General features: G+C 35.4%; 3 protein-coding genes across 3 annotated transcripts; 2 read left to right on the plus strand and 1 right to left on the minus strand.

The window, feature by feature from the left end:
• On the plus strand, positions 1–819 carry Pmm2 (phosphomannomutase). The gene has a single exon (XM_089697935.1). It carries the CDS (start codon positions 4–6, stop codon positions 754–756), a length of 753 nt encoding a protein of 250 aa, XP_089554061.1. The 5' UTR covers positions 1–3; the 3' UTR covers positions 757–819.
• A 67-nt stretch (positions 820–886) lies between these two features.
• Positions 887–2,269, minus strand: LOC149486242 (enoyl-CoA hydratase domain-containing protein 2, mitochondrial). Its single transcript, XM_089697933.1, has 3 exons — positions 1,807–2,269; positions 1,396–1,731; positions 887–1,300 (listed from the first exon to the last, which is right to left on the minus strand). The coding sequence occupies exons 1-3, from the start codon at positions 2,084–2,086 to the stop codon at positions 1,035–1,037; spliced, it is 882 nt and encodes a 293-aa protein (XP_089554059.1). The 5' UTR covers positions 2,087–2,269; the 3' UTR covers positions 887–1,034.
• A 4,087-nt stretch (positions 2,270–6,356) lies between these two features.
• On the plus strand, positions 6,357–7,147 carry LOC149486243 (EKC/KEOPS complex subunit Tprkb-like). Its single transcript, XM_089697936.1, has one exon. The coding sequence runs from the start codon at positions 6,419–6,421 to the stop codon at positions 6,944–6,946; it is 528 nt and encodes a 175-aa protein (XP_089554062.1). The 5' UTR covers positions 6,357–6,418; the 3' UTR covers positions 6,947–7,147.
• The last annotated feature ends 4,565 nt before the right edge of the window (positions 7,148–11,712 follow it).

Raw genomic sequence — 11,712 nt, forward strand, 5'->3', positions numbered from 1 at the left:
AAAATGGCAAATCGGAAAAATACTTTATTATTATTTGATGTCGATGGAACGTTAACAAAACCCAGACAAGTAATAACAGAAGACCTAAAACAATTTCTTCTCAAAGAAGTTAAGCCGAGAGTGTCCTTAGGAGTCGTGAGCGGCTCCGATTATGAGAAAATTGTGGAACAAATGGGCGGCAAGGATGTCACAGACCAGCTGGACTATGTATTTTGTGAAAATGGAGTCATGCAGTACATGCAAGGAGTGCTGAAGAGTGAGCAAAGCATCCTCAACTACATAGGAGAAAAAACATTACAGAAAGTTATTAACTTTGCGCTCGGTTACATGTCCAAATTAGAGTTACCAGCCAAGCGAGGCAATTTTGTAGAGTTTCGCAGCAGTATGATCAACATCTGCCCCGTGGGCCGCTCCTGTACTCTCGCTGAAAGAAATGAGTTCTCTAAATTTGATACTGAACATCAAATAAGAGCAAAATTTGTTGAAGCTTTACAAAATGAGTTTAAAGACACAAAGTTAAAGTTTGCTCTGGGCGGACAAATATCTGTGGATGTGTTCCCACACGGCTGGGACAAGACATATGCTCTGGATCATGTTGCAGATGCAAAATTTGAACAGATACATTTCTTTGGTGATAAAACTATGGTAGGAGGAAATGACTATGAAATTTATAATGATGAGAGAACTATCGGACATAAGGTGACTTCGGCTGAGGATACCAAAGAACAAGTAAAAAAGCTCCTCAGTATAGAATAATAATTTATTAAAATTAATTGTAAATAACATGTTTTTATAAAAATATAATTATCATTGTTGAAATGTTTATCAGTTTTATTTCGAGTCAGATTACAGATATATTATCACTTGAACTATAAGAAGACTCAATATGATGCAATCATTTATCATATTTCATGAATAACAAATTATCTTATTACACAAAAACAAAATGTCAAAAACATTATCAGTAGTAAACTTGTACAAATATAAAATATCCATAAAATTCTTGAATAATATTATAAAAAATGTTTATAAGACTAATGTCCTTTGTATTGTGGCTTTCTTTTCTCAATAAAAGACAGCATCCCCTCTTGCCGATCCTTAGTTGGAATGTTTATTTCGTAGCACTTCTGTTCCACCTCATACCCATCTTTGATGGTGAGCTGGATGCCCTCGTTGATGGCTTGTTTGGCACATCTCAGAGCGATGGGGGCATTAGAAGTAATTTCCCGAGCTAAGCTTAAAGCTTTATCATAAGCTGCAGTATTTGTGCTGTTCTGTGGTACCGAGTGGTTGACTACACCTGGAACATATAAAGATAATGCAGTTATTATACATATATCATTTTAATTTGTACATATTTCAATATGTAAATATTATTTCAAATCCATAACTAACCTAGTTGTTGAGCTTCTTTTCCACTAATAATTCTAGATGTGAATATTAGTTCTTTTGCAATATTAGTGTTAACGACTCTTGGCAGTCTTTGAGTGCCCCCAGCACCAGGTATGAGCCCTCTTCCAGTTTCAACGAGACCAATCTTTGCAGTGTCTGCTGCAACTCTTATGTCACACGCTAGGGCTAGTTCCAACCCTCCTCCAACAGCTACTCCTTCTATTGCAGCGATTGTCGGCATCGGAAGATCCTCAACATCTATGAAGACCTGCCTCAGTCCCCTTACAAAAGATGCAACTTCATTATCACTCATTTGAAACCGTTCTTTCAAATTAGCACCTGCAAAGATATTTATAATTTTAAACAAAATCCTTTAGATTTCTTGATTACCTACACCTAGAGATTATTACTAACCAGCGCAAAATACACCTGGAACTAGGCTATGCAGTATCACAACTGAGATTTTTGTATCTTCTCTGAGAATCGAATTCACTTCTCTCATAGCAGAGAGGAGTTCAAACCCGAGCGCATTCTTTTGCTTAGGGCTATTCAAACCGTATATGGCGATACCCTTGTCTTCGCCAGTCAGACGTTGGAATACAACAGGCCCTACATTTTCTGCATTCTGAAATTGGGTAGACAATCTTCTCAAACTTTGAGAGTAAGTTAAAACTCGCGAGCTAAATTTTAACATTTTTTCTAAAGCACTTTAATTAAAATCTCGTCAAAAAACTTGAATAGAAATCTTCGAATTATTTCATATATAAGTATAACCACGTATAACTGTTCAAATTTTCTTATCGCGGATGTTGCGTTATCATAATATCATGTGTACATATTTTTGTATCTAAATAAAAATACAATTATTGAAGCACTTGTGAATTGCTAAGTTCTATCATGTTCTATTAAACATGTTCATAAATAAATAATTCGATAACAAATGACGCACTAGTTCAAATAAAACGCATTGTCAGGCTACGAGTGTTAAAAGTTAAAACTCCTATTAATTTAAAACCCCCTATTCTACTGCCTAGTTTCAAAAACACTGAACTACATATTATTCATATTATCTCAATGGAACTACATTGTGATTTGTGAATTGTGATTGAACTATATACATACACCCCGTTTTCCAATTACAGCACTAGAGCGCATTATGCGGCATAATGCTTTACGTTGAAATTTGAATGTTCCAACTACAGCAACGCTTCGCACGCACAATCGAGCACTAGAAAAAGTAATGCGCGTGAATAATTGATGCGTGCAATCGATTTATCGTTAGTAATTATTAATTGTTGGAAAAAAATTTAAAGCTTTCGTTTCATTGTAGTTTTTTCGACATAATCAAAGTTAATTCAAATTGTGTTAAAAAAATAAATATAAGTATGGATGAAGGTACAAACATTGAAAAAAATGTTAATGAAATAATCAAAATCCAAATTACTTAAAATAACCGTAAATATTTTTCAACCAATTATTATGGGTGTCTTCCGTTATGCACTGCGACCACTGTAAGGTGTGACGTCAATAGGCATGACGAAAGATTTTGAAATCCTCTTCCATAATGTGTGTATACGTTTACTATACAAGAAAAACCCTATATTTCGGTAATATACTTAAATTTAACGAAGATAAAAGCCATTTTCCAAAAAATATTTATTAACTGTGCCAAAACAGCTCGTAGGTGTCATGGCGTAGGCGTGACGTCACATTTTGGTAAATACGTAATTATTTGTACGCATTGCGAAGAAAATTAAAAAAATATTTATTTAATACGTTTTACGGAAACGAATTTCAAAGTTTATGAGTGGTGTGCAGTATTGCAGTGTGAATCCACATAAAAATAATGCTCAAAAATGTGTTAGTAATTATTTTAAGCGAGAAAATAATAAGAAATGATTGTATAAAGTTGGCGCGGAGAACCCCGAACCATGTATTCGTGAATTCGCAATTATATTTCTGTTCTGAGTCGATAAATCATACGTGAAATAATAGAAAATAAATAAAAATGCGTATTCTCAACATATTCATAACAACAAAAAACATCTGATTTGAGTTGTTTACTTATGCGTGACGTCACGCGTGTTTTAGTCAAAATGGCCAACTGCAGTATTTCAATGTTTTATTTTATTGATAATCTCATTAATCTTAATGTTTTTAAGATTTCTATGTCACTATATGTAATTTATCTATTATACATTTTCCCTTAAAAACACTAATACGATCATTTATGGATACTGTCGTCATGCCTATTCAGTATACTGTGAAGCCGTTCCTTTATAGCCAGTTATACTGGTTACAGTTCCAGTATACTGTCAGCCGCATTTTTTGATGCAGCATTCAAATGAGTGTATTAAAGTTTTCTAGAACATAAAAATAAACTGTTTTGGAGTACTGTCCAATTAAAAATATTTTAATTAATATTAATTGTAAATTGAATTTATAATATAATAAAAGTAAGTACTTTTTCATAAAAAAGAATAAAAAAGAACTTTCAGCTCGTATTGAACATTTTCAACACAGTCTAATAAAGTTAATTTTTGCAATTCTTCCATTGTTTTATTTATTAATCCAAACTAATTACAGAACTTTAAAATTTTCTGATTATACTGTAGCTTTGTTTATAAGACGTTAGGCACTCGAGTGGTTTTGACTGATCATATTACTTGCTCTGTGGACTGATCACGTGATCAAAGTACTGCGAGTACCTTACACGTACCTTACCTCGAAAACGCCAGTGCTCACAGTAGAATATGGCGGCGATTAATGACGTCATAAATTTCCCTAGGGTACTGCGGCAGTATACTGGCAGTCCATTACGGAACGAATTTTTCTACAGTGATAGCACTGTGCAGTGGTTGCAGTGCATATCGGAAGACACCCTATGTATACCACTTTATTTACACATTAATGAGGCTATTGCTAACTCTATGAATATTTTTTTTTCAACACTGAACTTAGCGCAACCTGCTGGTGCGTTTCATGTTCCAATTAAGCATCAGCATAATTCGGCATTGTGCGGCACTGAGTCGCATTATGCTTTGTAATTGGAAAACGGGGATAGTCTTTGGATTGAACTACATGTTCCGGTGTTATATTATATCCATACATAATTACATATCCATATTATATCAGGCGGTGAGGCGGGATACATTTAACTATAAAGACGAATGATATTGTACTTTATTCACCGGCATTAAAACAGTAAATTGTATAAAATTCCTCAACTCAAATCAAAGTCAATTCAGACATGACATTATTTAAAAATTACTTTTTTCGTGGCAAGAAGATTAAAAAATATACACCACATTTTGAAAGGCTATAATGGGGTGATAATGGGCTACCTATATCAAGTAAAAATAACAATAAGAAAGTAGGTAGGTATAATAGTTATTTTTTCATTCATACTCAGCTGTTAAATGCAATATGTCAGTTCACGCCTCACTGCCTCGAGCGTTTTCACATTATCCGATCCGATATCGGATATCGGAAGCCGATAGCCGATATCCGATATCGGATACAATTTGCCCTTTCACATTGTCCGATAAAATCGTTCCGATATCATCATGAGTGTTGCCAGAAATTTTTAGAGAAAACTAAACTAAATTGCCAGTTGATAAAAAAGGTATAATTAAAAAAAAATCAAATGTTACTATATCATAGTTGTACATGTACATTAAAAATAACTACGATAAAGAAAAACAACTTCAAAAAAGAAATGTAAAATGAAAAAAAAGATTTGATATCACAAATTACTGCATATTATTTAGATGTGCTATTTACTAAATAGTTTTGATATCGGTCATTTATATAACTTAATATACTTATGTTAACACATTATAAATTAAATAAATTTATATCAATACCTACTACAACCTAGTTAGTATTAGTTAATAGTTTTAGTAATACATATTAGTAAATACCTTTCAAAATCTATTAAATGTATTTTTAGCAAGACGTACCTAGCATGTACCTAGTCATTTAGTCATTTTTTCACGCCATACATTTATAAAAGTTCATGTAGTACCTATGATAAATTTATTAAGTGATACAATCTTTGTTCACATTTTCTTTTCTTTTTCTTAATACACTGTAATATCCTAAAATAATATTGTCACTCGTTCAAATATATTTGTAATATGATTGTTGTAATTTCCTGTAAGTAAAGATACATAAATTATTTTATTGTCATAAGCAATTATTTTAGAATTAAGAGTTTTCAAACTTTGTATTATTTGTTGTAAATTCAAAATAAAAATAAAATCGGTGTGAAATCTCCTCCTTTTTTTGAAGTCGGTTAAAAACAAAGCACTCAATGACAACAATACAATAAACAGCACAACCAACATCCGAGTAGGAGGAGGAGCGAGGCAGAATGAGATAAAATAAAGATGATAGACACTAATGTTTTCGAAGATAGATATTTGAATTTAAGAACGCAATATATTTTTGTTTACTTCAGTTCAGCCAATTGCCGTATATTTTAATACAGCAAATAAAAATACCTGCCGTATAAATCGTATTTTAAATGCCTATAAATACTTAATTAATGTGTGTTTTCTTAATAAAAAAAGGTTTCTTTTAAAAGAAAGGGTTTTAGGTTAAAAGCAAAGAATTTTTTTAAAGATTGAGCGCCCTATAAGACTGAAAACACACAAACTAGTGCTTTTTTGCTGTTGGTATACTGCCTTTTCGAAAATTGAGTTTTCAACACTGAACATTATCGTCCGATAGCCACTGGGAATATCGGTGTCGGCTCCGATATCCGATATCGGACCGGACAATGTGAAAGACAGGTACATATTTCATACATTTTACTTCCCTCCGATATCGGATATCGGCTATCGGCTTCCGATATCCGATATCGGATCGGATAATGTGAAAACGCTCCGCCTCACGGTTGTCAATTGTCACTGTCAGGCGTCAGCTGACAATTGACATTGTTCTAAGTTCTTAACTTAGAGGTTATGTTGTCAATAGAATCGCTTGTTTGTTTACATCTGTTTAATTTAGCTTTTCAATAAATATGGGAGAGATACGTTCATATTCCCTGGACTCCGATACAAAAACGAATTTGAAAATATATCTCTTTAAAAACGTTCAGAATGTCGACATAATCAGAAATAATATTGTAAAAGGTGTGTGGAATTGTGCAGCCATCAAACCAAGTCTTGTAGTAGATCCTCTACAAATTGCCGTGGCAGCAAACCGTGCTGTGGTCGCCGAAAAGGCAGGAAGTATGGTTACGAGAACAGTGTATGGCGAAATTTTGTATAATTTATCACTTTCAAAAAACATATCACAGAGCCTTAGTAAGTTCGGCGTGGAAAAAGACAATGTTTTATTAATGTGTTTCCTCGTAAACGAAAAAGATGAAAGTGAAAATATTATAAGCCAAATACAAGGAGAGCTATGTCCCATTAGCGATTTAAACAAGTTTACCAATATGAAAGAAGTAAAAAATGTATACAAATTAAACACAATAAAATCTGATTTTGATTTATTAGATTTAATTGTGAGCCGTATGGTAACAAAGAATTTTGTAACATACTAGTTAGTTGGTATTGTGAAGGACTAAGTTTTTTCATCAAATATGTTTTTATAGTTACAAACTTACAAAACATGTTACATAATGTTATGTTCATTTTAATATTGTGATTTATATGTACATGGAAAGCAATATTTTGTTTTGTGTTTTTATAAGAAAATACCTGCAGTCATGTTTAAATGTGTTTAATATTATACTAAAAATGTTGCTCTTATTATGAGGTATAAAAAATAAAAGCCATACAATTTGTGTACTGTTTTATTTAACAACAACAAGTAATTATGTAAAATGTACAATTAAGTTACTATATATCATATGTAAAAGCAATCAAATTATAGACAAAAGTCATTGGACACATTGCCCGAGTCACCACTTGGCTCCCACCGGCCGGTGAGGGCCAGCTCCACACATGTATACAGACACAACTTACAATTTGTTCATCTTTGGGTGACCATATACATGCGATTGTCTATCACATGTCACATTTATATTTGTGTCACAAGAAACCCGCTAGACTAACTGTGGCAGGTTTGAGGCTCTGTGCCGTATAAAATCATTAGCGGGCAATCGCTTCCCGCTTTATTTACTTCAATGCCGATATACATACTTACAAATAAAAGCAAGATAACCGCTTATACACAGCCACCCCGCTGTATTACCATATACTTATATTCAAACAATGAAACCCATGATACAATAACATTAATTAATCTACAATTAAAGAACACATTGTCAGCTGGTAAATAAAAACTAAATTAAACATAAAAATGGCATCTACTAACTATTGAGTGTTAGGAACTTTCTGATTTCTACATCACAATCTATACGAAAACAACTTGAAACTGTGTCGAAACAAACTTACAAGTAACTAATAATAAATAACTTAACCGTTATAACATTTCATGCACGTTAAGAATATTGCTCTCTGCGGTAATTGGATATTACTACATAAATCTTGTCAAAAGTTTAAGTAGGTATAAACTAATTTGCTTAACTTATTTATCAATTAATTAAATCATAATTTCGGTCTTATTTGGAATCATCATTTCATAATGTTAAGTTTTCCTAATTAATTAATTAGAACGTTTTATAACATGGTTTTTATACATCGAAATAAACTTATATTACTAATCCAACTACCGGAGGGCAAACAATCGAGCGTAGCTGGGAGTAAATCTAAATCGTATAATATATCGTGTAGCACCTCTTGAACACCTGATTGAGACGTGCCACGTAGCGCTAACGTTCGCTATGTTACGTACATACGTCACTACTCGTTTATCTACTCCCTTTCAAATATGTTCACCGCTTATTACGAATTTGTATGTCTTACTGATTATTAATAAATGCTGCAATGTTTCAAAGATAGTACATAAACGACTGTACCGATATTAATATTGCGAGACCGGTACGCCGACGCCGCGGTATGTACACAGTATAGTTACAATAACTTAAAGCGTAATATAAAATATTTCGTTCGATTTATACATTCTATTTTAATATAAATGAGAAGCGGTTTCAAATTTATACCCCACGATAATATATGTACTTTAATATTTGTACAGATGTGTATATTTCAATATATTTAAATTATTGTTAAATATGAAAATTAAATAAAATTTTAAGAATAAGTGGAAGTTTTATTTATTTTATCATGTAAATTTGAAACATCTTCCTCGGTGATACGACATGATAATGATAGTTCTACAAGCATGAATTACAGATTAATAATAACAAATTCCGTCTTAAACATATTGCAGGATATATATTTGACGGCGCGCCGATAATTACTGTACTAAATAATAATTATCTAGCATAGTTGATTTCACTTAGTTAAATTGTTTGTTTTGATTGTCAATGTCAAAGTATTATGTTGTGTTGCCAGTAAAGAAAATATTGTGAAGTAAGGTAGACACATGACATGATAAAAATAAGAGCGGGTAGTCCCGAATAGGGTAGTGGGTTGGCACGATGGTGACAGCTGACATTCTACTGTCAGTTGGGCACAGAGGCGCACGCGTACTAACCTATTGGCTCTTAATCTGTTTTCATCTTGATTGTTACGCAAAATTGTGAAGTACTGTAAACTTTAATAAACTATCTGATTGGCGTTTGAGAAAGTAGTGAGTTTATTTCGGTGTTCCCATCACTACTAAACCACCGCTATGTCTGATAACGGAGATCATACCGCCGAGCCTTCCGACGTTCCGTTATCAGAAGTGGGATTACTCCGTGCATCTCAGGAGCAGCATGCAGCCCACTCAGGTCAGATTGAACAACCTTCTTTAGAAAAAGAGTGCGACCGTTGGAAAACACTGTTTGAATTGCAGCAACGAAGTTTGACAGATTTGATACGGGCAATTTAAGAACCTCGGCTATCTGTATCAAAAATAGCTTTACCCGAATTTAATCCTGACCTTCAGGGTAGCGATGCTCGTGCTTGGTGCGAAACAGTTGACCTATGCTTGCAAAAAAAACCACTTTCCGGTGGCGACCTGATAATAACCATGAGTAAAGCACTCAAAGGAACTGCGGCATCATGGCTAGCACAGTCTAGTTATCCTGGAATAACATGGGCCCAATTAAAGGATCTATTTTTAGCTAGATTCGATTTCGTTGAAACTCCTGCAGCAAACTTATGGCGATTGTTTAATGGAAATCCAAAGGAAGGTGAATGCTTATCCTCTTATGCCTGCCGATTTATGAGTGCAATAATGGCAAGATGGAAATCTTTATCAACGGAACAAATTGCCATTGCTGTTACACTAGCACACGCTGCAAAAATCGACCCAAGATTGCAGAGATTGGCTTTTACAACGGAAATAGACAACCGTATAAAATTACAACAAGAACTTATGGCATTTACGTTTAGAAAAAGAGGACCTCCAGCTCAAGAGCAGGCGACATCAGCTGTAGAAGCAAAGAAGCCGCGTCCCGAAAACTCTCGTAGGTGTTACAATTGCAACAAGTCCGGACACGTGGCTACTGAATGTCGATGGATTGGTAATCGTGATGACACTAAAGAACAAACCGAAACTTCAAGCAACTCTGTAACTCATGCTTCAAAGGAGGGCAGTGCACCGAAGAGGACCATCACTCCAACCTGTTTCAACTGCGGTGAACAGGGCCATATCGCAACGCGGTGCCCCGGCAAGGAGGCGAAATCCAGCGAGACTCGAGTGGAACGTCGTGTGGATATCTGCGCCATCAAACCAGCTACTGATCATCTTTCGGACGAAACCGGTGAGAAGTTTTCATTTTGTTTCGATTCTGGTGTCGAATGTTCTTTGATAAGGCAGAGCTTAGCAGAACGACTTTCTGGTAAAAGATCATATTATGTTGCAGTGACATTGCTGTCGCTAGGTAACGCTAGTATACATTGTAACACCCAAATTTTATCAACGGTCTCGATTCAAGCCTATACGGTAAAGTTATTGTTTCATATAGTGCCGGATAGTAGTATTTCGCATGACATAATGGTAAGTAGAGATCTACTCGTGCTATGCCTGAGTGTTATGTTCCCTTGGAGTTTAGCGCTGGGCTAGAAGTCCCTGTCAACCAGGCCGAGTCAGAATGCGCCAGTGACGGCAATGGTGAGTTAATTAGTTATCTTTAGAGTTTATCACTATTTTGGTAGTACCAGTTAGCCTAAGTGGCGAATACAAGCCCATGTGGCTTTTCATAATTATGCGATGCGTAGCCTGTGTGGCAGTTGCAAGCCTATGTGGTATTTTAAGAGCCTGTGTGGCAGTGTTAGCAGCCTGTGTGGCAAATAGGAGCCTGTGTGGCAGATAAGAGCCTGTGTGGCAGTGTTAGAAGCCTGTGTGGCAAATAGGAGCCTGTGTGGCAGATAAGAGCCAGTGTGGCATTGTTAGAAGCCTGTGTGGCAGTTAGGAGCCTGTGTGGCAGTTAGGAGCCTGTGTGGCAGTAAGGGGCCTGTGTGGCAGTTAGGAGCCTGTGTGGCAGTTAGGAGCCTGTGTGGCAGTAAGGGGCCTGTGTGGCTGTTAGGAGCCTGTGTGACAGTTAGGAGCCCGTGTGGCTGCTTGGAGCCTGTGTGGCAGTTTGTAGGCAGTGTGTGATAACTTATGACGATTTATAGTCTGTGTGACACTCAAAATATTGCGTAGTTTGTAATTAAGCTTATGTGACGTAATTGGACTTATATTGCGCTTTTGAACTGTGTGCCTAGTTTTGAGTGTGACCCACTTTGGTCAGGATGCCCAAGCGGTGCTTGATGTAAACCATTCTCGTTTGCCTGTTTACAGATGATGAACATGAGCGAAATGACTCCACACACGAGGACGTGTGAATATGCAGGACGGCCGTGACGGCGCGCCGATAATTACTGTACTAAATAATAATTATCTAGCATAGTTGATTTCACTTAGTTAAATTGTTTGTTTTGATTGTCAATGTCAAAGTATTATGTTGTGTTGCCAGTAAAGAAAATATTGTGAAGTAAGGTAGACACATGACATGATAAAAATAAGAGCGGGTAGTCCCGAATAGGGTAGTGGGTTGGCACGATGGTGACAGCTGACATTCTACTGTCAGTTGGGCACAGAGGCGCACGCGTACTAACCTATTGGCTCTTAATCTGTTTTCATCTTGATTGTTACGCAAAATTGTGAAGTACTGTAAACTTTAATAAACTATCTGATTGGCGTTTGAGAAAGTAGTGAGTTTATTTCGGTGTTCCCATCACTACTAAACCACCGCTATGTCTGATAACGGAGATCATACCGCCGAGCCTTCCGACGTTCCGTTATATT

This window comes from Colias philodice, chromosome 8, assembly GCF_061535455.1.
Source record: "Colias philodice isolate Cphi_HAF_F1 chromosome 8, ilColPhil1 Martin Lab GWU primary, whole genome shotgun sequence".
Classification (NCBI taxonomy): domain Eukaryota; kingdom Metazoa; phylum Arthropoda; class Insecta; order Lepidoptera; family Pieridae; genus Colias; species Colias philodice.

Coding starts and splice junctions, on each gene's coding strand:
- Pmm2 (XM_089697935.1), top strand. CDS start 4: ATGGCAAATCGGAAAAATACTTTATTATTATTTGATGTCGATGGAACG.
- LOC149486242 (XM_089697933.1), bottom strand. CDS start 2,086: ATGTTAAAATTTAGCTCGCGAGTTTTAACTTACTCTCAAAGTTTGAGA. Junction 1,732..1,806: donor TCCAGGTGTATTTTGCGCTG/GTTAGTAATAAT, acceptor ATATCTTTGCAG/GTGCTAATTTGAAAGAACGG. Junction 1,301..1,395: donor AAAAGAAGCTCAACAACTAG/GTTAGTTATGGA, acceptor TATATGTTCCAG/GTGTAGTCAACCACTCGGTA.
- LOC149486243 (XM_089697936.1), top strand. CDS start 6,419: ATGGGAGAGATACGTTCATATTCCCTGGACTCCGATACAAAAACGAAT.